Source organism: Macroventuria anomochaeta (assembly GCF_010093625.1).
Source record: "Macroventuria anomochaeta strain CBS 525.71 unplaced genomic scaffold BU25scaffold_11, whole genome shotgun sequence".
Taxonomy (NCBI): domain Eukaryota; kingdom Fungi; phylum Ascomycota; class Dothideomycetes; order Pleosporales; family Didymellaceae; genus Macroventuria; species Macroventuria anomochaeta.
In genome coordinates this window covers 409213-434372 of record NW_022985372.1, presented here as the reverse complement: position 1 = coordinate 434372, position 25160 = coordinate 409213, and the positions used below count along the sequence as shown (strand labels likewise).

Here is a 25160-nt window from a genome sequence, read left to right as displayed (position 1 = left end):
TGTGCGCGCAATCTCATTTTTATCCTCCCGTGTTCGTTCAGGCACGCCGTTGCTGCGCCTTATGCGGCCCGCGTGCAGCGCCTCGCCTGCCCCGCATCACGCCAACCCACAAACGTCTACTCAGCCCTGCACCGCTGCGATCTGATAGGTGTAGCGCACAAGTGTAGAGGAAGGGGGTTAGTACCAAGACGGGAGTGATAAATTGCAAGGTTGAATCAAGTGGGTGTAGAGTTAGAGGATTTGAAAACTTTGTTCACGTGGTGTGGATTTTTGATGTTTTGGGATTGCAACGCTACTGGTAAACGATGAGGAGTTGTACTCTTCTCAATTACTACAACCCTCCATAAGTATTTTGTCAGTTGCACACTGCTTCTTAACAGTTTTACCTTTTACCACCTTCATTGCGAACTCAGGTAGTGTATCTGAACCACGGTACGTTGTCTGCGAGTTCTCGCTCCAACAACTTCTGCTCCTCGGTCAATTCTTCAGTGCCTCTTTCCTGCGCAATCTTGTCCCTTTGTGCGTTCTCAAGACGGCACCATGTTGACATAAAGGAGGTGAGGCAGAAGGCCACACTATGGGTGTCAGCAAGTGCTTCACGGAGAGGGCTAATGACTTACGTGACGATGGCAATAAGGAGGCAATGGCCCTTAATGTATCGAGGTCCGTCACGGCTGATGTAGACGTAAGACGCAATGATACCTCCACAATTGCCTCCCATGACCTGTCATCCTGTCAATACAGAGGCATGTGAGCTCGGCATCAAGCGTTAGACTTACTTGCATGGCGATTCCTGTTCCTCTTTTCAAGCTGCCCCCAATGTTCGCACTGTTCCATGCCATACCAAGCGGAATTTGGGGATATATGCCGATCGCGGCAAGGACCGTGCCGGCATACTGCACTTTTGGCTTTGCGGTAGCAGCGAGCATCGAAAAGCCGGCGATCGCGACGAGCTGGAAGCCCAGCATGAAGATGCCTCGCTGACGGACGCGGTCGGCATACCAGCTGGCTGCGATGGTAAAGAAGCAGGCGCATACATAGGGAGGTACGGACATCAGTTGGGCATCGTTAGCTGAGTAGCCCATGTTTCTGGTTTGTGTCAGTGGGTGCGTAGGAATGGAGGGGGGGGGGCGCACTTGATGATGGTAGGCAGAAAGAGAGCGAAGCTGTAGATGGGGCAGAAACCCGCCATGCAGATGAACATGAAGATGTAGATCTTCCAGTCGCCGATTGCTTGCCAGACATATTTCATGTCGAAGTCGTTGGAAAGGTGGCCATGATCTTCGTGGAGGCGGCGCTCGACTTCATCACGCTCTTTGGGTGACAAGAAGGTTGCACTGTATGCGTCAGCCCATCGATGAATCGATCAGCGGGTGGGTATAGTAGAGGACGTACGTTGAAGGATAGTCGTAAATGCACCAGTATGCTATCATACTAACCAAGATGCTCAGAAGCCCTTCCAAAATGACTACGTTTGTTAGTACAAAGCAATCTCGGATGGAATAGGCAGGCATACAGATCCATGACCATGCAGATTTTCCACCGACGCCAGACATCTCGGCAATGCCTCGAGCCAATATGCCACCGAATGCGCCTGCCAATGTCGCAGCAGAGAAGAAGAGCGCCATGCGGAAGCCGCATTCGTGTCGTTGGTACCACTGGGAGATGTAGTAATTGACACCAGGGAACAGCTGTTACTTTGATGAGCGAGCGCAAATCGAACACGAGGAAAGCATGAACATACCCCACCTTCGAAGAGACCTAAGAACACGCGAGTAGCCATCAGCCCAGAGTAGTTCGATACGAAGCCCTGTGCAATCATCGCTGCGGACCAGAAGAACATGATGAAAGTCAGCCAGATTGACGGGCGCAGAAGCTTCATCATCATATTTGATGGGATTTCGGCTGCGATATAGAACGGGAAGAGTACCGCAAGACAGTCATTGTATTGCAGCCCGTAGAGCTTCAAGTCTTGTTCGAGATGGTCGAGGCGTGCGTTGCCTATGTTGGTCCTGTCGAGGAAACAACTGTTCGCAATGTTAGACACCAACTTAAAGTAATAAATGATTTGGTCGACTGACAGTAGGTAGATGAGTGACATAAAGGGGATGATGTGCCAGTCGAGCTTGCGTAGCAGCTTCTTGGTGGCAGCATGATCAAAACCTTGACTCTCCACCTCTCCAGTAGAGAGGTCTGGGGTTATGGACATGGCAACCTTCTCGGTTGCCTTCTCTTCTGACATGATTGCGATCGTAGAAATGGAAATCTGGGGTACTCATGGGTCAATGTCCCTACCTTAAGTACATGGTTCACAGGCTGAGACCCTGGTATGTGGGTAAGGATGTGTGCACCTAGACCTTCCAAAACTAAGCAGCCTCCATGCAGCTTATCTGACTGCTCCTCCAGAGTCGTGAAGCAACTGGTGCAGATCATTGAGCATCGTGGTACCCTTTGACCTCATTGAGGGTAGCACCGTAAGGCGGGCAACGTTGTGCGACCGTAAGCATTCTGTCAATGGCGGGGGAAAGATCAACTGCTCGGTCGATATATCGTACAGAATTTGCATGCCGGCCATGTGCTTGAAGACAAGGGAAGAAGGTTTTCTTATCTGACTGCCTCGGAGTATTGGCGTTGCTTGAGTAGTCAAGCAATTTACTGGATCTGTAGGGCGGCTGACATGCAGCTGCAAGCCCAAGACACGTTTCAGATACAGGTCTTTCTTGCGCTGTTCGCCGGTCACCCGCGACAAGGGTCGTTTGTTGGCGCTTCAAGGTTTTCTGGGGCATGCTCTTCATGAGCAGGGTGTCGGGAGGTCCAGACTGCAGAGACTAGCTGGGGATCCTCCAATGAAGCCAGGGATACGTTTCGTAGTTTTTAGTAGATTTGGTGCCCTTCAGTGATTTGCACTTTGATCACAAAGAGTTTGCCTATGGTGTTCTGCATGAGGGCAAATTTGCGAACTTACAATGTAAGAGGCGGCAGGCAACGGCAAGAGGCAACGGCAAGAGGCAACGACATCAGCGTGGACGACCTCACATCGCGAACAAGCCAGCCATGTGCATCAGCTGTTCAAAATCGAGATGGAAAGGTATGTTTTATCATGGAAACGAGGTCAAGATCGATTGTGGAGCAATTCAACACGCTATCACGTGTACTCGTCTTTAAGTGGGGCCCAGGCCCTTGGCGAACAGATTGTAAGGCAGCCGTCACGGCTCAATGTTGACACAGCCTCGCCCAAACATCAACATGTCTATTGACGAGCTAGACACGACGGAGTGCGTTTCTCGTTGTTCTGACCGTATAACCTGAATGCCCCTGTGTACCTTTCATCATCCCTTTCCTCCAGTCTATCCTGTCATCTCACCATGGCCGAAGCAAGTACGTCTTCTGAGGATATTGCACATGACGACATTTGCCCAGTAAGCTGCTTCAGCCCATTCCCCAGTCTTCTCGAGCTCATGATGCCCAGATCTGTCAGCTCCTACTCTTCACGCCTGTGAGGACACGCTGCAACCACCTGTTGTGTGCATCGTGTATGGCACAGTGGGCTGATGCCTCTACTACCAATCAAATCGAACACTCTAGTTGGGATGTTGATCTTGCAGACTTTGATCCAAATTATGACCCCATATACGATCTCGAGGCAAATTGCCCAATGTGCCGCACGCATATCATAGCTTCGCCTGATCATACGCTAGCCAAGCAGCTCGAGTAGAAATACCCTACGACATACGCCGAAAGACGGATAGAGGAAGAAGTTGACAGAGGGAGTAGAGTAGGTCAGAATGGTGTCGAGGGTGTCATGATCTTGATCGGCAATAAGCATAGGCTGATCAGAGGAGGCGACGACGCCAACCAGCACGACTGGACGTTCTTCGTCAGAACATCAAGGTCAGAGCTTATAGAGGAAGTGCGCGTAAAGCTGGTGGGCCTCTTCACTGTCTACAGGGTAAAAATAGCTAACATGTGAACAGCACCCTCCCTTCCGTCCTCCCCGTGTCGTCCTGCGCTGTGCACCATACGAAGTTCGCCGGCTGGGTTGGGGTTACTTCACGCTCACGCTCGAAACCGAGATTATCTTCAAGGCACCATACATCTGGGTTGTTGGCAACTCTGGAACAAGACAGCGGGGCCTCGAGCTTACGTGGACGCTTGACTTTGAAGATCGAGGACGGCAAGGGAGGGTTAGGGCGAAAGTGAAGAAGCTTAAGGAAGAGGGTGGACTAAGGTTACGCACCAGACCAGTACCAACGGTCACGTCTAACGACGATGATGATGACGAAGAAGACTACGAATCCAATGACGAGAACGAGAATTTGTCAGAGGATGAAGAAGAGGATACCAGCGTGTTTGTGGAGACACCAGGACGGTAGCCAATTTTCGTCTGGGCGCTGCAAGTCTTTCAGCACGAGGATCACAGTCTGCACGTGAAAGCGAGCAAGCCCTTCAATTGGAGTCAAGCAGACAATGACAAAGTCGAAGCCGTTATACAATGAGTGCGTTGCTGGACCGAAGCGGTAACGTCTTGGTATGAATCAACAGCAAATGAGTAAAGCCAACTTTTTTCACCAGCGTACGCCGTTCCTTATACTACATATTGCTTCAGATTTCGAACAAAACCAGTCACTACTGCTCTGCAGCTTACGATCTATTTCAAGTGTCCGGCGTATGGGTAGTGCAGACCTGCGGTTGGGTAACAGCAGGCTAAGACCTGGCTTCTCAAGCTTAGCCATGAGCTTGTTTGGGAACTCTAGCGCGCACATCAGTTTCTGCGCAAGAACGTTTCGACTTGATTTGCTGACTCGAAAGCAGACGATGATCGCTGGAGGGATATGACTGCTTGGTAGGCTGCGGTCACCATGTATAGTCTGTACAACGCATCTGCTATAGCCATTACTCAGCGTCGCCACGACCTGAATCGGGCATCAACCTCAATGGACACTAGTGCGATGGTTTTGCGATTTAGGGGCTGACCGAGGGTCCAGCTCCAGCCACTAACGTGTAACGTGGAAAGCCCAAAATAAGCTCTGGTATGCACATCGCTGTATCTACAGCCCGTGTACAACATACACTGCATTAGCCCCACATACGATCCATTTACATCCTTTGGAAGACAGCTAACAGTTCTCGTTGCTCGATCCAATCGCGGTATATGCTGACCACCTCGGTCACAGGCTCGGTCGATCCGCAGGGCTGTTCTTACATGCTCCACGGACTCAAAGCTCGAGCGTGCCTTTGGGTAAGCCTGAAGAGGCTCATCCGGTAGCTGTATGCCTGTGTTACAGATAGGACAGTCAACGTGGAACGTTATATAGCGACAAATTGCGCTGCCCGGTAAGTGTCGATCCCCATCCACTGAAAGGTTGCTTCACACCGATTGACAATATATCGCTGCAGCCATTTTGCATATCCTCACATTTTGCGCGATGGACCTTAGCCGATACTTCAGCGTCAGGAGGCGTCATCGCTCTCGAGACACGCAAGACCTGGAAGACGAGAACATCAAGAGCTATTTACCATTACTGGCATCGCCCATCAACGAAGTTGCGCGCGAGGCGCTATTCAATCGCGCATCAGATGTAGAGAAGATGACTATTGCGACGAGTACAGCAGAGAGTTCGGCTACAACAATGCTTGCAGGCAACGGACGTACAAGTAGTGGAAACATCGTCATCTACAAGCCGCATCATGAGGCTAGTAGTATTGAGTTGTTCTACGACTTGTTCTTCGTTGCGAATCTAGGTATGTTGGATGCATGTATAGCCAGATGATTGACTAAGGAGCCATAGCCTACTTCACAGCTATGCACCAACACACTGATGCTCAATGTGAGTTCCACACACTGTTGCAGGTGCGAGTCACTGATATCCACACAGCACTTGTCAACTACTTGAAGCTGTTCACGCTATTGTGGTTTACCTGGCTCAGCACAACGTTATTCGACGTCCGTTTCGGCATCGACTGCGTCTGGAGTCGACTGCATAAGGCCATCCAATTCGGGGTCTTCACTGGCTTCGTGTTCGCAGGGCCTGTCTTCGACAAATACAACAACAGCTATGATGGGGAGTCTTACAGGCATTTTGCCATTGTGCTTGTGGTGTCTCGCGCGTGCATCGCAGTCCAGTACGCTGTGGTCATGTGGCAGGGACGAATGTTCCGCCAGACACTATTGCCACTGGGTCTGAGCACTGCTATCTACATAGCTGCGGCTGCAGCGTATGCCATTACCTTAGTTGTATTTCGCGACTATGGAGTAGGCTTGGACGAACAGATTACTTGGTAAGGCCGAAGACACCCGTTGTGATGATCAATTTACTGATGAGCGGACAGGGTCGTCATTGCCATTGTTGAAGGACTGGCGATCCTTCTCATTGCCATGACATGGCGTATTGTCAGCTTCAAATACACGCACATTGTCGAACGCTTGCAGTTGCTCACACTTATCATCATTGGCGAAGGCATCATTGGTATGGTCAAGAGCGTTGCTTGCATTACCAAAGGGCAAGCCAAGAACAACTCTACCGAGCTCGGTTCTGTAGTATCGGCAGTTGTGCTTCTGGTAGGCTTTTCGGATATCAAGACTCGAGCAAGCCCCTGACCACCTGCAGTACCTCATCTACATGCTTTACTTCGATCAGTTCTCCGAAGACCGCTTCGGCACCCTGCGTCAACAGATCTGGTCACTGCTTCACTACCCGCTTCACATGGCGATCGTGATTTGCGTTGAAGGAAACACTTCCTTGATCGTCTGGAACTCGGCAGTCCAAGCTCTCAGGTTCATGTGGAGCCTCGAGTGTGAAGACTATTCCGACCCCGCTGACGACTTCCATGACGCTTTTGCATATGTAGCTTATCTCAACCAGAGTATGCACACTATCAATGACCGTTTTCGAAGTAAGAAGTGGGAGAAAACATACGATTGGAGTCTCAACCTGACAGCAATCAACAATTACACCGACACTTACGGCTTCAAGAGCGAAGCGTGGAACAACAAGACTGGTGAGCTGGTTCGTACCCTTTTCACCAAGGCCCAAGTCTTCGTCTTCGAAGCGCACGCCGACACGCTTGCGAAGCTCAACGCTGTCACACCCATGAGACAAACAGCCACCCAAGACACCCAACAGGAAACACTGGTTCGTCTAGACGCGATATACGATGTGTTCAACGTCACCGTTATGTCGTTCTATATCGGTGCTGGCGCTATGCTCCTTGTGCTCGCGATTCTGTACTGGTTCAACAAGATGCACAAAACGAAGTACGAGTTCGGGGAGATGATCAACCGCGTAGTTGTAGGCTTTGCACTTATTATCGTTGGTGTTGCTGCTGTCATTGGCGACAAGTCGACTGTGGGCTTCAAGTTTAAGGCAAGTCATTGGATGATAGCTATTGTGGTGCTGTGTTTCGTTACTGGTAAGTCACTTCTCTCTCCTCTTTCCCTACATCTACGCTACATACCCCTGAACGTTTCCTCAAAGAGCAATCTGGAGGAAGCTTGACAATGCTGACATCTCTAGTAGTCCTCTTCCTAGACAATATCCTCCTCGCACTCTCTCGCAAAACCTCCCGTCGCAACGCCCGCCGCGGCGCCTCATGGGGCACCTCGACAATCTCCACCATCGACACCAGCACGCTCAACCTCCTGCCTCGGCACTCGCAAAGCCGTAACACCTCTCGCTCACCATCTCGCTCCGCACCACTGAGCAGAGTGCCCAGCACGGCCAACGTCCCGCTCACACGCACACAAACACACATCTCCGTCCCTTCGCCACCCGTCCACACTAACGAACATCATCGGGGTCGCTCCGACGCAAATGAGACGAGACACAACATCGTTGACTTCGCGTACCACACCCCATCTCACTCCCATTCCTCATCAGAGGTAGATCAGATAGGCCTCGCCATCTCTCCACCGCTACCTGAGCGCAACCCAAGCAGAAGCCAGGATAAGAAGGGGAAGGGGAAGGAGAAGGGGAAGGGGAAGGAGAAGGAGAAAGAGAGGAGTCGGGGGTATGAGAGTGTTAATTGGAATGGTGAGCAGGGGAGTGATGGTGAGCAGGGGAGTGATGGGGAGGATTTGAGGAGGTTGGGGAGGGCGCGGACAAGTTGAGGAGGGCAAATTGGCTTTTTATGACTTGTTTTACGTTCTCACTGTGGGGCTGATAAGGTTTACTTTGGATTCCAGCGCGGCGTTCTGGGAACTTCATATTCGTGTAGACTGGTCTCTTCTGATAGAATGATGACTGTACCAACACATACATGTACACAAGATCGAAGACTGCGGTCTCCAAATGTTTTCAAATACAATCTCGACGCATGCCTCTTACATCTTATTGATCTTTACCTCATCGATACTCGCATCTTGCATGCTTCAGACAAATCGACATGAGTTGCGTCTCGTCGCTCCGTCATTCCTGCAATGTATTCGAGCCAAGTGCTCTTCTGCAACTTTCGCCTCGTGTCTCATAAAACGCCACAGCTTTCAAGATTTGAGCCATGCACAGCTACTCAGATGACGCCAGCTCCGAAGATCCAAGCCTGTAGGTCTACCGTCTGTCAACCTCCACTTCCCCAGACCCCAGATATCAAGGCACCAGGTTGTCCACACGCATCGGCCCGGCCTCGGCCTCCCACTCTTTTCCGGCATGCATTTCGTGCGCCATGTTTCACGCACATCCTCAACTTGCGCGTCGCCAAGCGCACCTCCTCATTTCATGATTCTCACAGTCGTTGAGGAAGCACTCGAAGCTTGCTAAGAGCTCCATATCCCGGCGCAACATAAACCGGCTCGACGTCAAACCAGCACTCCGGGCCCTACTGATCCGCACGGCCGTCGCACGTGGATGTAAGCGCTTTACGTAAGTCAGGCAGCTCCGAGGTCTAACGCCCATGGGGGAAACCGAGAAGCTGGGCACCCCCAGTGGAGGAAAATTACCGTGGGCCCACATGTTGCGAAATACTTCGGTTTGGCAGACGGTACACGGCACAACCGGTGTGTATCGAGGTAGCAGCGGGGCGGAGGCGGAGTGGAAGTGTGCGTGCGACGTCAGCGGCTGATGGGGGCCGAATGCGAGTTTGTCGTGATCTGTGCCAAGGCCTGTGGCTTGGTGAGGCTTGCTGTGTGCAGAGACGCAGGTGGGCAGGCTGCACACGCAACAACAACGTAAGGTCTCTTATCTTGGGAAAGGATCCAGTTTGATGGTGCAACGTGCGACCGAGATCAACAGGGACAGAACGGGTGGGATCTTTATCTTGGCTGGTGGGCCTGCGTAGCATGGTCGACCGCCTGGATCCGCTTTTCCGTGCAAGGTATTGGTTTCGAACGTCGGGCACGGCAGGCACATCGTATGTGCTCATTTACCGCTTCGCTGAGTGCTGCCATTTGCAACCGTTTTTCTTATACTCTATGCGCGCATAGTCAGGAGTCCATAGCGTGGACGGTCGCAACGTGTTTGTCGCTGGAGTAGATATGTCATTGTCGCAAGGGGACATTTCGCGCAAAGGGTTCGTATTGGCTCGAAAACAGTTTTACTCGTGCTTGTACTGTATTGGTGTGATCCATCAAAGTCTTGCAAATATGACTTTTCTGCTTGTCGCAAGGGTAGGAGCAGCAGAGTCTTCCATCACCTGACACATTCCAATGCTGAACTAAGGATTTGAGCAAACGAGTATTGATTCGTTATGAAGCCAGAGCGTGCACGCGCGGGCACAAGGGTATCTATCCACCGAACGTTGGATCATAATCATAGCAAGTCATTGCGACGAGTCGCGTCAAGCTTAGGCCTCGGCTCTCTTGTCGACAGGGACGTTGCGCTTGAAACCAATGAGCTGAAGCATCTCGGTCCAGAAACCGACAGGAGGAGTGATGAAGGATGCCTCATAGATGTCGATGACGGGTGCGTCCCAGACAAGGTCAACCTCATGCGGCTTGAGCCACTTGGTCTTCTTGAAGAGTTTCCAGAAAGTGAAGGTGATAGGTGCAATGAACACCATGGTGTAGTAGGTGAAGAGACCCTCGATCGTAAACTTGCCAGGCAAGAACGTAGAGTAGCCATATGCGCCGATCACACAGACAAGGATAACGAGGGCTACGATCGTGCCGTAGGGTTGAAGGTATCCGGTGTAAGGGAGGGCCTTGCGGTCGAGTCCCTGGGCTTTGCAGGCGCGGTAGAAGCACAAGTAGGTAATGCACATGGTGATGAAGTTGATGAGTCCACCAGCTGTGACGATGTTGACCAACCAGTTCAGAACAGTTGCAGAGCTGTCTGACAACTGCAAAAACGACAGGAAGGGGAAGATCATGACAACGACAAAGCAGTAGATGGGTACACCACTCTTCGTGCACTTGCGCAGGAACTTGGGAGCGCGGCCTTCGATCGAGAGCGAGTACAGACTGCGAGTGGCACAGTATGTGTAGGTGTTACCAGCAGAGAAGATACTGGTGATCAACAGAGCGTTGACAAGATGAGGAAGTCCACCGATTCCCAAGTTGCCCATAGCAATGACGTAGGGAGAGGCAGCAGCACTGCTCTCTCCTGAGGAGAGGACATCGGCAAGCGTGGGGTCGTTGTATGGGAGAACGATGCCAACGCAGAGAGCTCCGAGGATGAAGAAAGCGCCAAAACGGACGTAGACGGTCTTGAAGGCGTTCTTGATGTAGACACGTGGTCGCTTGGCCTCACCGGAGACCATGGAAATGTACTCAGGGCCGACAATACAGAACGAAGCAGCCCAGAGAGCACCGAGGAAACCTTCGAAGCGGCCGAGATCACCGGTGGTGTACAGACTTCCGAGTGGGCCAGGGTCGCGCCAGTGACGGAAGCCGTACGCATCCTTTTGGGGGTTACCACCAACCATCTGCATATCGTCAGTTCCGTGGGATGCAACCTCAATGGTGCGCGGCCGCTTACCGTGATGAAAGTGAAGCAGTACAAGATGAGGATCAGAATGACTTTACCGCCGGAAAGCCAGAATTCTGCCTCACCATACGCCTTGACAGCCAAAACGTTGCAAGCTGCGTAAAGCGCAATGACAGCAGCGCAGACAGCCGCAGCGGGGATATCGTCTCTCCAATATTTCAGGACAATGTTGAGCGCAGTAATCTCGAATGGAATAAGCAAGGCCTCGTAGAGAAAGAAGTTCCATCCAGCCATGAAGCCTATTTAAATCAGTTACATGGACCATGATCAGTGGGATTGTGCTACCGACCAAATGCTTCGTCTACCCAGTGGCCAGCCATTCGAATGAAGCCTCCGCTGACGGGCATGTAAGAAGCCATTTCGGCCATGGCATTGTTCACGAGCGCAATCACGCATGAATAACCAGTGTAAGCGAGCAGGATACCGAGAGGACCGCCCTTATTGAGGGCACCGCCGATGCTGACGAACAGCGCTGTACCTATGGAGCCACCAATAGCGATGAGCTGGATCTGGCGATTTCCAAGATGGCGTTGGAGGTCATCGGAGTTATCAGTTACCGTACCATGTTGGATATCATGGTCGCCGCCGTTGTAGGTTTCGCGAACGAATTCGTTGGAGTACTTCTTCTCCGCGGTAGTCATGGCTGCAAGGGTGGTTGTTGCGCAGGTAGTGTTGCGTGGGAATGAGGTTGCTTGAGGAGTTGTCGCTTTGGTAATGGGCAATGTCGCGTGAGGTTTAAACAGGAGTGTCGCTTTGGATGTGGCGCAAGGGAATCGACGTCAAGTCGAGTGGATGAAGGAGCCGAAGCTATAATAGAGTCGCACTGGAGGTAGTGGACGTGAAGTGAGCTGTATCGCGGAGTGAAAGTCGCGTACCACTTTATCGAACCAGTCTCCCGGGGTAATTGGCACAGTCTTTATACAAAAAGCAGGCGCAGGTTATCTCTCCAGCACCCTGCTGGTGGATCTGGTCGATGGTGAGCGAAGCATGCGACTAGGGGTTGGAAACGGTAAAGCGCAGTTCTGGGTATACAGAGCCAGCTAGCTGATTGCAGCGTAGCGGATTTGACCTATGGATCATTGGCAGCGGCACAGAGTTTTCACAACCCCGGACACGCGAAAGGCCCCGCTCGTTGCGTCTCCAGGTCGAATGAAGGCCATCAATTCGAATGCACCAAAGAGTGGCGGTGCCTTAGTCAGGCGACCTGTGCGAAAGTTTTGCTTCGTTGCAGCCGAACAGCGAAAACAGCTTACCGTCGACGAAATAGACGGCGCCTGGATCAAGCTGCTGGTGGGCTAGGGCCGTAAATATCCGCCAATATTAATGGAATCGCTCCAGTGAATGTGAATGCTTCAAGTCGCCATCCCCGCTGCGCACAAATGGCCACAACTGTTCCTCCATTGCGATGCAAGTCAATTACAGTTCGAAGGCGCTGATGTGCCGCCAGTCTTAGCGGCCATTTGTCACAACTGATCACAGAGAGGGCTGAAGTCTGCCTCTGGCTGTGCAAGCGCAGACGAGGTCCTAACCCAGGCATGTTTTGACGGAAACAGGTCGTCTGATGCTTGCTCAGAGATACAAGCCTGAATGAGCCCAATGGAGCAACGCATTGACCTCGCTGATGTCGAACGCATCTTTTCGACATTTTCGGAAAGCAAATCAGATGACAGCATCGAGCGGCTCAGACAAAACATCCCGACCCTCGTTGATGCTGGTGAAAGCCAAGAATGACAGGGATGCAATCTTCGATTCGCGTGCCAGACGTTGTGCATTGCCTGAGACACTCTGCGGCTATGCCGTTCCTACAAAAGCAAGTCGCAATCGACGGCATTTGCGTCATCTGTCTGCTTAGGTTGAATATCGTGCATGTGCCTGGATCGCGCGAACGTGTTCGAATTTCGGTCTATCGGAGAACGATTCGTTGGTATAGGTGTAGCGTTGTGTTGAAGGCTGCTATCGACATTGCCGGTCCTCAACCAATTGCATACGAGTGCTGAGTCCAACGGTGCCATATTTCAGTTAGTTGCCTGTGAACATCAATAAAAACAATGAGTGTAATTCAGCGAGTGTGATCTTGAGGACGGCGTTTCTCAGGTCTTTTCGAGGCCTAATGGCTGCAGTTTTCCTCCAATCATAGCCTCTTCGGTGTACACTACTAGCTGACCATCACGTGACGCGCTCGCAGATCTAGATGGAGGTGAGACAGGCGCAACAGTTTGGGATGCAATAAGATGAAGTGAAGAAGAGCGTAAGAAAGTCTGGGGCGTGTCGTGGTTTTGTGCATACGGCAGGCATCCCGGAGTTCGGATAGGCGGCCGTAGCTCACATTTGTTTATTCCGTGACGTTTTTAACGTTTTTGTGGAGAAGTTCGCTCCGAGAGGAAGGCACGCTCAACAACACCATAAAACGCTGGTATGAAAATATGTTTGCCCCGAACCTTTCGCTTGTGCCTTTGTGAAGGTGTGTGTTCTGGATAACTCTCACATCACGGTGTCGCTCCGTATCGCCAGTGGCGGCCCAGGGCACAGGCCCATTCACTCGCACTCCACTGGTGTTAGTGCCAGCCTCCAAGCTTCCAAGGACTCTGACAGTCACTACTCTTCACCGTTCACCAGCACATATCAACCGAGTTTACTACAGTGTTTATACGAACCCCAGTGCTGGGTTCAGTCCACCGTTGCCGCTATCTACTACGCCTCACGCGTAGACTAACAGCGGCTTCATGCAGCCACTACTCCCCCCGCACTACTGAGCAAGGTTCTCGATTGCGATGCCTAAATGCGTATGCATTTCGGTCTTAGATTGAGGCTGGAAAGTTCTTGAATCTCCGCAATCTTCTGGTAAAGATAGCTGTATTCGTCCAGGCTGACCAGGTAGCGGAGCCGCACCTCTTATCTGGACACGATGTTTTCCGACGGACAACACACGCTATTGCTGTTACTCTGTCTGTGCGGGCCCGCATAATATTACACCTTTCTCGAGAGCTGTTGCGATAGGTGTCGTATGATCAAGATCCATCAAGAACCCCTCCGGCTGCCCAGTGATAGCTTCTTATCTTGTGGCTTGATGTCAGTCTGGGCCAACGGCTCGACGAGATGATGTATGAACACTATTCCTTGGCTGTCAAATCATTGATGTAAGTCTTGCGTCGATGCTCGCCGAAGTCGTTACAAATCGTCGTTTTCTTTCTTGCCGAATGCAGCACCTACTTCGAGCAAAAGATATGCGAATCTGAAATTTCTACGACCTCGATCGACTAGACCTGGAAAACCTCGCAATACTTAGCCGCCTCTGCCTCAACATCATACCCAAAGAGCCACCGAGTTATCATCTTCTCATGACTATCCACATTTTGTGGCAAGACACCATGATATCCCAATGCCCGTATCTTAGACTCCAGCTCCTCAATCGGCATGGGAAAGGTAATGGTGATCAGTTGAATCGCCTTAACCCGCGGTAATCTGAACGACTCCCATCGCCTGAGGACTGCGGGCACACCGCTCGGTGTGACAGGCTGCTGAACTCCAGACAGGAATACACCAAGAGAAGCTGCATCCTCAGCTGCTGCTGCTGCTCCCTGTCCATGGTGTGGCAGGTGTGGGTGGCAAGCATCTCCGATTGCAACAGCTCTTCCTTTGACACACGATGCTAATGGCTCCCTGCAGCAAATCGTCCAAAGCAACGGTGTCACTGCGAGCTCGCAGAGCTTCTTCACAACCGGATGAAAGTTCTCCGTCAACTTCTGTAATTCCGCTCTTGAACCCTCGACACTCCACTTGCCAATCGCGTCCCTGTTCGTCTCCATTGCTGGGTGCATGAGCAGACAGTAGAAGGACTCGCCCTCATCCGATTGCGCGACGAGGAAATAGATTCTTCTCTCGGGAATCTGGTAGTACGACAATCCTTCCTCTTCGTTCTCGTACACGGCCCTCAGGCCTGGATCAGCCATGATCTTATCGCGCGGGACCATGAAACGATATGCTGTACGTCCAGCTTGCAGCGGAGGCGTGGTGTTGTCGGTGATTTCATCGATGAGCTTGCTGTGCACACCGTCTGCCACCACTACCAAGTCACTGACTACCTCCTCACCGCCCTTGAAGACCAACCCCCCCTCTTCGCAATCTAGCGCAACCGCTTCTCGGCCCATTCGGACTTCAATCGGTACTCGGTCATGCGGCGTTTCCGCAGCTATGTTCAGCAAGCCCTCGTGCAACGCCTGTCGGCGCATCAACAACCAGTCGTACCCAAACTCTTTGCGGTTGTATTTGAAGTCAATGTGGTGCATCTGTTTCATGGTCTCGCCGTGAAAAATCCTCTCCTTCTTGTTGAGGCCCGGTTTTGCTTTTGCGAAATCGAAGCCCCATCTGTCGATGATGCGATTGATGTTTGCACCCATTGCAATGGCGTTCGACAGTGGTAAGGTCGTGCTTGTGAAGGCCGATGGATACTTCTCATACACAGTGACAGCATGACCCGCATTGCGTAGGGCTATTGCTGCAGAGAGGCCACCTGTGCTATGTGAGATTTCTCTTCACTGGGAATGTCGCAGCAAAGGACTCCCTACCTATACCGGCGCCTATTACGGCGACTCTAAGCGGTTGACTGGGTTGTGCCATTGGGTATCCCGAGAAATTGTCTGCAAAGTGAACTGTTTGGAAGAGACGAGACGGCTGAACTGTCTGTGAGATCGGAAGTAAGACCTGGTGTACCTGATCCCTCTATATAAGCAGGGGATTATGCCGGAAGATGTACATGCATCTCAATCTTACTGCATGCATATTTTGTGACGGTTTATGGAGTAAAGCGGTCATGTCTGCCACGTGTGTTGGTGCAGTGCTCTTGCCTGTTCCAATAGCACTTTCTGTCTGAACGACAGATACGTCATGTAAACAGACCCCGCTGGGGGTCGAGAGTGAGACAGAACACTGAACAACAGAACAACAGAATATACTGATTTTACTGCTTCGCGCGGTTACCCCTGACTTACTGCCCTGCGCGGTTACACCTTCACTTATTGCATTTACTGCAACATATTTTGAGACTCCATTTGTCACACGATCCACCACTACAACCTACCTGCACGTGAAGTGGGCCGATTCGAAGTCACAACAATATGCTTTGCGCTTTCTATTATGCACACAACTCTACCGACAACTAGTCAGTTGCATGCGACGTTAGAGAAGGAGCTGTGGCGGAGCTCTCATGTTGCAGAAAAAGTGGCGGATAAGCGACCGCCAAAATCACGAGCAACAGCTTATAACTCAGCACCACAACACTATTAATTGCTCAAAATTAGTAATATACTCTCTACACCTGGGCTGAGTATTCCATTCAAGTTTTGGTAATTACTTGCATTGTTCCGGGGGTGCTGTTGCCTCGAAGGACAGAATCCTTATAGCCCGTTTTTTCTGCAACATGAGAGCGGAGATATGTGCCTTCCACGAGGCTGCCCCGCACCGATTGCCCCACCTGAACACCTTCACACAACAAGTCTGGTGAGGACACAGCATTAGAACACTAGAACACCTATCGCAAGCCTCGCTCCCTTCGACTTCTCGTCAAATCTCCTCCTTGCATCTCCAAGCACATCTTGTGCTTCCAGCCACCGTCTTGCACCTAACCTACCACCTAAGCACACGTACCAGGTCACACGGTCTCCGCACCGTATCACTAACAGCACGCATAAGACAAGCAAGAGGAATTATTCAGAGAGGCTGTCTACTTCAGTTTTCTCTTCAGTTATTCAGCCTTTCTGGAAGCCTTCTTAAACAAAGGACAACTCAGATCTTTACAAAGATGTGCCGTTGGTTTGCATACATCTCACCTACAGAGCCATGCCTATTGTCAGACGTCTTGATCACACCTGCCAATAGCATCAGCAAGCAATGCTCAGAACACTACCTTCCAAAACTGCTACCACATGGGGAGGACAAAGAACTCGACCACACCTCAGATGAGCTCCTGCGCATGCGCAACTCGTTGTTGAACATGGATGGGCTGGGAGTTGCCTGTACGTATTCATCACATGTACTCAAACATTGAATCCCCAGATGCCACGTTTCCATTTCTTGTCCTCCTACATGTATTCTATCCTTGATCTCTCAACTCACTGGCATAATGTTACAGGGTACACCGAGGCAGCGTCGTCCTACGTTAAGCACGTCACCGGCCTTCGACCGGCACTCTACAAGTCTCAAAGTCCACCTATCAACGACTTCAACTTTAAATCACTGTGCGAGAACACCGAAACCCACTGCGTCTTTGCCCATATTCGAGCCAGCAGCGGCAGCGTTGTCACTCAGGTCAACTCCCATCCCTTCGTCTTCGGCCGCCATGTCTTTATGCACAACGGCGTGATTTCCAATTTCTCTGCCATCCGTCGCGACTTGACAGACATTCTCTCCTTCGACGCATATTGCAACATCTTCGGCTCCACAGATTCCGAACACGCAGCAGCACTCTACATCACAAACCTGACCAACCACGGCGACAAGTCAACATGGGAAAAGCCATACCCCCTCAAAGCCATGCTCGCTGCTATGCGCAAAACCGTTCTGCAGATCCTTCAACTCCAGCATGCCAAGCTCGGTGCCGCCAACACTCCCAGTTCCCTCAACTTCTGCACCACCGATGGCACAAAGCTCCTCGCAATCCGCTTCCGCAATCACGCTACCCAGCAGCCGCCCAGCTTGTACTGGTCCGAGTTCGCAGGCCGCACGCTGAATACGAAGTACCCGGGACACCCTGATGGCGAGGAAATAGTCAACGAGGAAGCTGTGCTGGATAAGGGCGAGAAGATTGGTAAGCACACGATAGTCGCCAGCGAGCCGACAACGTACGATGAACATGAGTGGCATCTGATCAAGGTGAATCATGCGTTGCTGGTTGACGAGGAGGGTGAGGAGAAGGAGGTGCAGCTTGAGTATGATGGGGAACTTAATGCTGCGGATCCGAAATTTGATGCGAAGAAGTAAGCAGCGGAAGTAATGGGTCTCGTACGAGCTGCTGCCTTGACTATCGCACATACCTCAATGTCGAATCAATCACCAAATTCCTACTTCGTTGGTGCATATCCAAGAACTGAGTGCCCTCTCACCCCCTCCACTACACAGCTTGATAATTCGCCATGATTATGTTCGACGTTTGGTCGAGCGATTCAGCACGGGCTTAAACTCTCACAATTTGCTTTCACTTTCACTTTCAACCCAGGCCCACAAAAACCATCCCGTGTCCGCAGCATGACAAAATCTGCACCATTGCGAATCAAAAGATCACAGATTGCATGTTATTTTCTCATACGGCATGTTCACTAACTTATTTGTTGATTACAGCTGACGACATCTCACTACCTATACGCTCCCCCACCACTCCGATCCAACACTCCCAATCCCTCCAACGTAATCCCACTCCCCTTCCTATCCATCGCCTTCTCCGGCAGGATCAACCCCATCTTCTCCTTCTCCTCAAACTGCCGCTCCAACTCCGCCTCTCGCCTTGCAAGCTCCACCTGCTTCACGCGCTCGCGCCGCGCTTTGGCCTGCAGCTCACCAAACGGATCAAAGCGCTCACTTTCAGGGTCTTTGAACGGGTTCTTGATCCAGCTTCCGCGGTCTGTGAGAGTGGTTGATCGTGGTCTGCCGGCGAGCACGTCGTATGCTTTGTTGAGAGGAGGGTCGGCGAAGGGGTTTGGTGTGGGCTGGGGCATGGGAATACGGGAGCCGTCGCGAGTCGAGACCGTTTCTGGGCGGGAATAGGAGCCAGGGCCGAAGAGGGTGTTGCTGCGGTCTGAGGATTGGGTCATGTGCGGGCCGCTGCTTGCGAAGGGCGCGATGGTGCTGGTGATGTGCGCTATTTCTGGGGCGCGGAGAGCGGCGTAGTTAGCTGCGTCGCGCTCTAGTTCGGCTTCGAGCTTCTCGTTTCGTCGGCGTCTGCGCCGCTTGCAGTAGAACAGGATTCCAACGACAAGTGCGATTGCGCCTACGTTGGATTAATGGCTGTTTGCGTTCGACTCCTAGAGACGTGACATACCAATGGTACTGAGAGTGATAGCGGCAGCCTCAGCACCCTTGCTCATCAACGTGGGCTCAGGTCTTGTTCGTCGAGGAGGATCATTCTCGGAGACTGGATTACCAGTGGAATCTAAAGGCGGTGGCGGTAACACCGAGGTTGTAGTAGTGGCGGGTTGTGTTGGTCGGGCAATTTTGCTCGAAAAGACTTGCGGGGACGTGGAATTCTGAGAGATGGGAGGGGCAGAAGAGGCAGTAGGAGTCGGCTGTGCTGAAGTGACCGCCGCTGTTGACGTATTGGTGACTTGTGGTGGTGGTGCAACATCGCCAATGTCTCGCGACGTAGATGTCTGTGTGAATGCTGGCGAAGGGGTCGACGTTAAAGTGCTCGATGTCTGACTCAATGTGCTCGATGCTGTCTGAGTCGATAGCTGACTTGATGCAGTGAACGTTGAGCGAGAGCTCGAAGTGAAGGATAAGGAAGACGGATTAGATGTTGATGTCGATGTGGGCGAGGCTTGACTCGAGATAGTTGCTGTACTGCTCTCTTCTGGCGACGGTGGCTCATCATCATCAGAGTCCGAGCTGTCACCTGGAGACGGTGCCCCTGTGGTGGACGGACTACTACCAGGTGAATCAGGGCTCTCTAGGCCCTCTGTGCCTTCCTCTTCGCTCCCAGGACCGACAGCACCAAGACCAGCCTCTTGTCGCTTTGCACGTGTTGCCAGTACTTGGATAGGTGAGGGACGTCGAAGCTGATAGCACGCCATTCTGGAGAGCGTCGACAACAGTATTAAGAAGTTATACACGGAGAGAGCGCCACAAGTGAATGTGTGCTAATAGGCAAAGAAAGTCTCCAGGACGACGAATTGAAAACGAACCCGATCAACGGAGCAAGAAAATATGGCCTGATGTTCAAGAATGGAGTTGCATCCCAGCTCAAGCGAGAACGGAAGGAAGGAGAAAGCGTCGAGAGACTGCGGCTGCCAATGCTTTAGATGCGGGCTGACAGCCTTGGGAGTTTGCCGCCCGGGTCTACTTCTCCTTCATGCATTGTCTCTAGTCTCCACACCTGTGGGTAATGCCGTCATCAAACAACGACCCGGAAGGCAACCTGCGAAACGGAATCTCGAGCACGGGTCCGAGATCAGCGTCCTTGAAACTAAGATCTAAGGCCACAAGACAGCCAAGACAAGAGCTGTGAGAGCGAGAGATAGGTAGGGACGAGTACCATATGCGATCATGTGCAGCATGGCATGAGACAGGTTGGTTGAAAATGTTGGTTGTCTATGGTTGGATGCGGCGATAATTCGAAACGTCTTGGCGTTAGGTGAAGCGAAGATGGAGCACAACGGCCTTCACAACGCCTACGAAGGTATAGCAGCGGCAGAATGACCGCGATCGTACAACTGCCGAAGAGGACTGTGTGAAAGCGCGCAAGAAACACTACGCTCAGTAAGGTTTGGTACCGCTTCTTTCAGACGCGCCGACCGTGGGTAGACGCGTGCGCATCGCGCCAGTTCTGACTGTAGGGCCGTTCTTCGGTATCGGTACGCACAAACATGCAGAGATATGTATGCAGCTTACTGGTCTTTGATGAAATGACGCGTAGATTGATAGTGATGGTTGTGCAAGGAGGAGCGAAGGGCGCGTTCAATTCACGCCAGGACCGCGCACTGAACGCTAACCGCATTGGTAATGAGTACGGCCTTCGCACTTCCGCACAAGGAACTACGAAGCCGACCGCAACTGTAGTGCTCCAATCATGTTCGTCCACTAATGTTCGAGGGTAAGGTGGAAGGCACGCATATGCGTTCACATTATCTGGGGCCGGTCCACCAGCACCGTCATGCATGCCAATGTGCGAACCATCAGGTCCGTCCCTGTGACGTTACTTGGCAACTTGCGAAGCTTCAACGCGGGGCCGGAATTATGGGGCACCGCTTGAGTAAGACTCGAGTCGAGATCATCATTAAGTACGTCTATGCTATATGTTACACACGCCTTAGTTCGGTACCTGCCTGTCGAGACTCTGCCCTAGGCTCATCTCATAGTACACTCCACGCTTCGCCAGCAAATCTTTGTGCGTGCCGCTCTCTACGATCTTTCCTCTTGCAAACACAATAATACAGTCAGCATCCTTGATAGTGCTCAGACGATGAGCGACTGCGATGGTGGTGCGACCGCTCTTCGCTTTCTCGAGAGCAGCTTGCACGATCTTCTCCGACTCTGTGTCTAGTGCAGACGTGGCTTCATCCAAAAGTAGCAGACGAGGCTCGCGAATGAGCGCGCGAGCAAGGGCGATGCGTTGGCGCTGACCACCAGAAAGCTGTGTGCCCCTGTTACCACATAGCGCTGCGAAGCCCTCGGGAAGCGACGTTATGAAGTCGTGAATGTTGGACTGTTTGGCAGCAAACTGAACTTGAGCATCTGTGACTTCTGATTCGATACCCATGGCAATATTGTCCCGGATCGATCCTTGATACAGTACAGGCTCCTGTTGCACAAGAGCGATGTCCCTTCGATACTTGTGGGGACACAGTTCAGGTAAAGCGGTACCGTCGCACAATATGCGTCCGGACACGGGGTCGTAGAAACGTTCGAGAAGCGAAATCATCGTTGACTTGCCGCAGCCACTCGCGCCGACGAATGCAATAAATTGGCCAGGGTGAACCTGTTGTTATTGTTGTTAATGATTAGTATTGAAAGGTGCGGCGGTGCAACTCACATCAACGTCCACGCCCTCAAGCACTTTGGCACGAGGTCGAGACTCGTACGCGAAAGCAATATCTTGAATCTCAATGTGTGTTGGGCCTTTGTCTTTGCCGTAGTCGAAGGGCGGTTTCGATGCATCTTCTTGTACAGCAGGCTGCAGTCGACGTAGCCAGAAAATGTAGTTGGCGGCGGTTGTTGTCTTGGTCAGACTTGTAGTGTACGAGAAGAAGGCAGCAGCAGCTTCTCCGGAGAAGATGACTGCGATGAACACAGTGAAGAACTGCGTTGTTGTGTACTCGTAATAGCTGATGAGGCGGCCACCGTACCAGAAACCTAATGCCATGGCTAGGAAGGACACCGATTGCGAAAGGGAATACCAGAACATGGTCCACACAAGAGCTTTTGTGGATCGGAGAGCAACGCCGTCCAGACGTTCCTGGTACTGTTCCAGGATGTACTTCTCTAATGCTAGACTGGAGACTGTACGAATCGCAGAGACTGCCTCGGCGGCCAAAGCCGCGCTGCTAGCGAATCGCTTGCCGGTCTCTTCTTCTAGTTTAAACTCAAGTCTGATTCGAACGTAGCCAGCAGACACGAGTGGCGGTAGGGCTGTCAAATTTGATCAGTTATGAATCTCTTCGAACTGGAGCATACAAACCTCCAAAGACGACCACTAACCCGAGTTTCCAGCCGACAGCTATGGCCAAAATGGAGCTTGACAACACGTTGACGATGTTGATCAAGATGAGCATGACATTGAAGCCCATGGTTTCTAGGATACTCGTTGGGTAAGAAGAGAGATTCGAGGCTAGCGCTCCACCTGCATTGGCTGGATCGTCGAAGAAAGCCATGTCTTGTCTCAGAACAAGGTCGAAGATTTCGCGCCGGTACCTCCTCGATACGTGCTGATCGAACGTTAGCCTTGTAAAACCAAAAATAAGGAGGTGTTATCCTGCCTGCGCAACGATGTTGCTTGCCCATCCTATGGCAGCAAATACTGCCAGATTACCAAGTGCAACAACGAAAAACATCAACGAGAAGAAGTCGCCTTGCTTTACAGCTGGTCCTGGGGCTAGTTGGAAAGCCTGAACTATTCGGGAGAAGAGAATAGCTTGAGCGGGGTATGTCGCGCCTCCGGCTAGAGTCGCTAAACTGAGAACCAAGAACCACTTGTAAAGGTGCTTCTGCTCCATGAAAATGATCCAAATGCAGTGGAAGAGATTGTAGTGAATGCCGTCCTTCGCACGCTGTTTCGCAGCGTTCTCGACGCCAGACGCCTGCGTCTGAGTGCGGACAAGCTCGATCCTGGCGGCGCTTTCCTTCTCTTCCATGCTCTCGTCGTCTCCAGCACCAGCGTTGCCAAGATCTTGCGCCCTGACAAGGCGAGAGTATGCACCGTTGCGAGCGAGCAGATCGCCATGAGTGCCTTGCTCAATTACGGCCCCATCTGCCATGACAGCTATGTTGTCTGCGTTACGAACCGTGGACAATTTGTGCGCAATGACGATTGTCGTTCGATCCTTCGATACCCGATCGAGGGCTTGTTGCACAATCCTCTCAGCATTGGGATCCAGTGCACTTGTAGCCTCATCTAGAAGTAGAACCCTAGGCTCAGAGACGATGCTGCGTGCAATAGCGAGTCTTTGCTTCTGCCCACCAGAAAGGTTCATTGCTCGCTCGCCAAGCTGAGTGTCGTACCCTTTCGGCAAACGTTCGATAAACTCATCGGCGTAGGCATCCTTACAAGCCTTTTCAACTAGTGCACGTTGTTCGGCTGCAGGCAGATTGGCCTTTGGCGTTCCAAAAAGGCCGTAAGCGACGTTGTCATACACTGTTCCTGCGAACAGCACGGGCTCTTGCTGCACCAATCGAACGTTCGTTCTCAGCCAATGCAAGTTGAGTTCTCGAATATCAACTCCATCGAGGAAGATTGTGCCACTCGGCTGGTCGTACCACCGTTCTAGTAGGCCAATGATGGTGGACTTTCCGGATCCACTTGCACCGACTAGAGCAGTCGTCTTGTTAGCAGGAGCTGAAAGTTGCAGACCCTTTAAGACGGTAACGTCAGGCCTAGCAGGGTAGGCAAAGCTCACACCCTCAATCTGTATGTCACCAGTGCATGTTTCAGGAACTTTACCCTCTTCGCTGAGTGGGTCGATCTCGGACTGTCGATCGATGGTCCTGAAAATCTCTTCTGCCGAGGATGAGGCTTTGGTGAATGCAAGGATTTGGGGTGCAATCTGAGTCATTGCTGTCGCAGCAACAATGACAGCAAGAATGACTACGAAGCTACAACAAAGTCAGTGGTTGTTCAGGGGCCGACAGTGTAGCAGCTTACACATCGCCAGACTCACTGATCTCACCACTCTGGTACCGACGGATACCCTGCCAGAAAGCCAAGGCGTAACCAGAGTACACGCAGAAGAACTCAGTTGAGAATAACACTGCGTAGTTTGGCGACTTCTTCATACCGACTTCCATAGCATCACCAAGGAGCTTGTCGTATCTGTTGGACAGGAGCGGGTTGAGCCAGAAAGAGTGGACCGTGCGAACAGTCGAGAAAACTTCTTCTGCAATCAATCCGGCCCTGGAGTATATGGGAAGCATCTCTGCCTCATTCTTCGTGTCGATACCGATGCAAATACTGGTGACGATTAGAATGGCAGGAACAACACCCAAAGTGATCAAGGTAAGCTTCCATTGAACTGCAAAAGCGACGATGAAAGCAGTTACGAAGGTCGATACAGCTTGTATGGTCAGCGTCAACTTCTCCGAGATGCCGTTGTTGACATTATTTCCGTTAGTCGTAGCCTGAACGGTAACAGATGCAGCTGCGTCTGCGTCAAAATAAGCAATGTTCTGTCGGAGGATGTGTTTGATGAAGTCGATTCGCAAAGCCTTCGTTGTGCGGATCGCAGATATGGAGATCAGTACCTAATGATATCAGTAGATGCAAAGATCCAGCACTTGGCTGACGGGCTTACTGAGTGGATGTAAACACAAGCAAACTTGGCAATGAACAGGTACACAAAGTAGAGGCTGCAGGTCATGAGTATAAGCTCCACCAAATCTCGCCACTTGTATCTCGTACGTGTATTTGTTGACTTGAGAGCGGTATTCAGCTGGTCCAATTGTCCCAACTGCAAAGCCATTGAATGCGGTAACGAACTTGCCAAACACTAAGTCCATAAGCGGTAGCAGAGTGCCAGCTGCAATGGCAGCAATGAAGGCTACGACATTCAGCAGCCAGGTTGTCTTGTCCGCATATCTAAATACTCGCTATTATAGTGTCAGATAGTTGTATTTATGAAGTATCTGTATACTTACCAGATACGGTCCCATTCCACCTTTGGTTTCATCTGGTTTCGCGTCATCATCGACTGAGCTGGAGCTTCTCTTTCTATCTTCGCTCTCGTGCCGTGGCGGCGACAACTCCGTTTTCTCCTCCAATGGCATAGTAAGTGTTGATGGTGGTTGTACGGTTGTACAGACCCTCTGAAGGAGAGTTCAAATCATTTTGAT

At 51.5% G+C, this 25160-nt stretch overlaps 8 protein-coding genes across 8 annotated transcripts; 3 read left to right on the top strand and 5 right to left on the bottom strand.

Annotated features, from left to right (window-relative positions):
* Positions 1-616: 616 nt before the first annotated feature.
* On the bottom strand, positions 617-2209 carry BU25DRAFT_337860 (MFS general substrate transporter; the record flags this gene model as incomplete). The annotated part of the gene is made up of 7 exons (XM_033702693.1): positions 617-724; positions 780-1089; positions 1137-1337; positions 1396-1468; positions 1517-1691; positions 1745-2027; positions 2082-2209. 7 exons carry the CDS (start codon positions 2207-2209, stop codon positions 617-619), a joined length of 1278 nt encoding a protein of 425 aa, XP_033563239.1.
* A 1025-nt stretch (positions 2210-3234) lies between these two features.
* On the top strand, positions 3235-4373 carry BU25DRAFT_490168 (uncharacterized protein; the record flags this gene model as incomplete). The annotated part of the gene is made up of 4 exons (XM_033711479.1): positions 3235-3419; positions 3470-3711; positions 3775-3925; positions 3975-4373. The coding sequence occupies exons 1-4, from the start codon at positions 3366-3368 to the stop codon at positions 4371-4373; spliced, it is 846 nt and encodes a 281-aa protein (XP_033563238.1). The 5' UTR covers positions 3235-3365.
* Positions 4374-5588: 1215 nt separating this feature from the next.
* Positions 5589-7496, top strand: BU25DRAFT_337982 (uncharacterized protein; the record flags this gene model as incomplete). Its single annotated transcript, XM_033702701.1, has 4 exons — positions 5589-5742; positions 5877-6279; positions 6331-6559; positions 6609-7496. The coding sequence occupies 4 exons, from the start codon at positions 5589-5591 to the stop codon at positions 7494-7496; spliced, it is 1674 nt and encodes a 557-aa protein (XP_033563237.1).
* A 2068-nt stretch (positions 7497-9564) lies between these two features.
* Positions 9565-11876, bottom strand: BU25DRAFT_26024 (general amino acid permease-like protein AGP2). Its single transcript, XM_033701721.1, has 3 exons — positions 11206-11876; positions 10908-11155; positions 9565-10854 (listed from the first exon to the last, which is right to left on the bottom strand). The coding sequence occupies exons 1-3, from the start codon at positions 11555-11557 to the stop codon at positions 9775-9777; spliced, it is 1680 nt and encodes a 559-aa protein (XP_033563236.1). The 5' UTR covers positions 11558-11876; the 3' UTR covers positions 9565-9774.
* A 2225-nt stretch (positions 11877-14101) lies between these two features.
* On the bottom strand, positions 14102-14750 carry BU25DRAFT_409514 (uncharacterized protein). Its single transcript, XM_033706072.1, has one exon. The coding sequence runs from the start codon at positions 14720-14722 to the stop codon at positions 14174-14176; it is 549 nt and encodes a 182-aa protein (XP_033563235.1). The 5' UTR covers positions 14723-14750; the 3' UTR covers positions 14102-14173.
* Positions 14751-16421: 1671 nt separating this feature from the next.
* On the top strand, positions 16422-17938 carry BU25DRAFT_390060 (N-terminal nucleophile aminohydrolase). The gene is made up of 2 exons (XM_033704549.1): positions 16422-16927; positions 17044-17938. The coding sequence occupies exons 1-2, from the start codon at positions 16714-16716 to the stop codon at positions 17889-17891; spliced, it is 1062 nt and encodes a 353-aa protein (XP_033563234.1). The 5' UTR covers positions 16422-16713; the 3' UTR covers positions 17892-17938.
* Positions 17939-18262: 324 nt separating this feature from the next.
* On the bottom strand, positions 18263-19693 carry BU25DRAFT_457296 (uncharacterized protein; the record flags this gene model as incomplete). Its single annotated transcript, XM_033710103.1, has 2 exons — positions 18263-18894; positions 18946-19693. The coding sequence occupies 2 exons, from the start codon at positions 19691-19693 to the stop codon at positions 18263-18265; spliced, it is 1380 nt and encodes a 459-aa protein (XP_033563233.1).
* Positions 19694-20902: 1209 nt separating this feature from the next.
* Positions 20903-25160, bottom strand: BU25DRAFT_439061 (multidrug resistance protein-like protein 1). The gene is made up of 8 exons (XM_033709090.1): positions 24966-25160; positions 24730-24917; positions 24623-24677; positions 23977-24572; positions 22595-23927; positions 22297-22543; positions 21652-22247; positions 20903-21597 (listed from the first exon to the last, which is right to left on the bottom strand). Exons 1-8 carry the CDS (start codon positions 25092-25094, stop codon positions 20929-20931), a joined length of 3813 nt encoding a protein of 1270 aa, XP_033563232.1. The 5' UTR covers positions 25095-25160; the 3' UTR covers positions 20903-20928.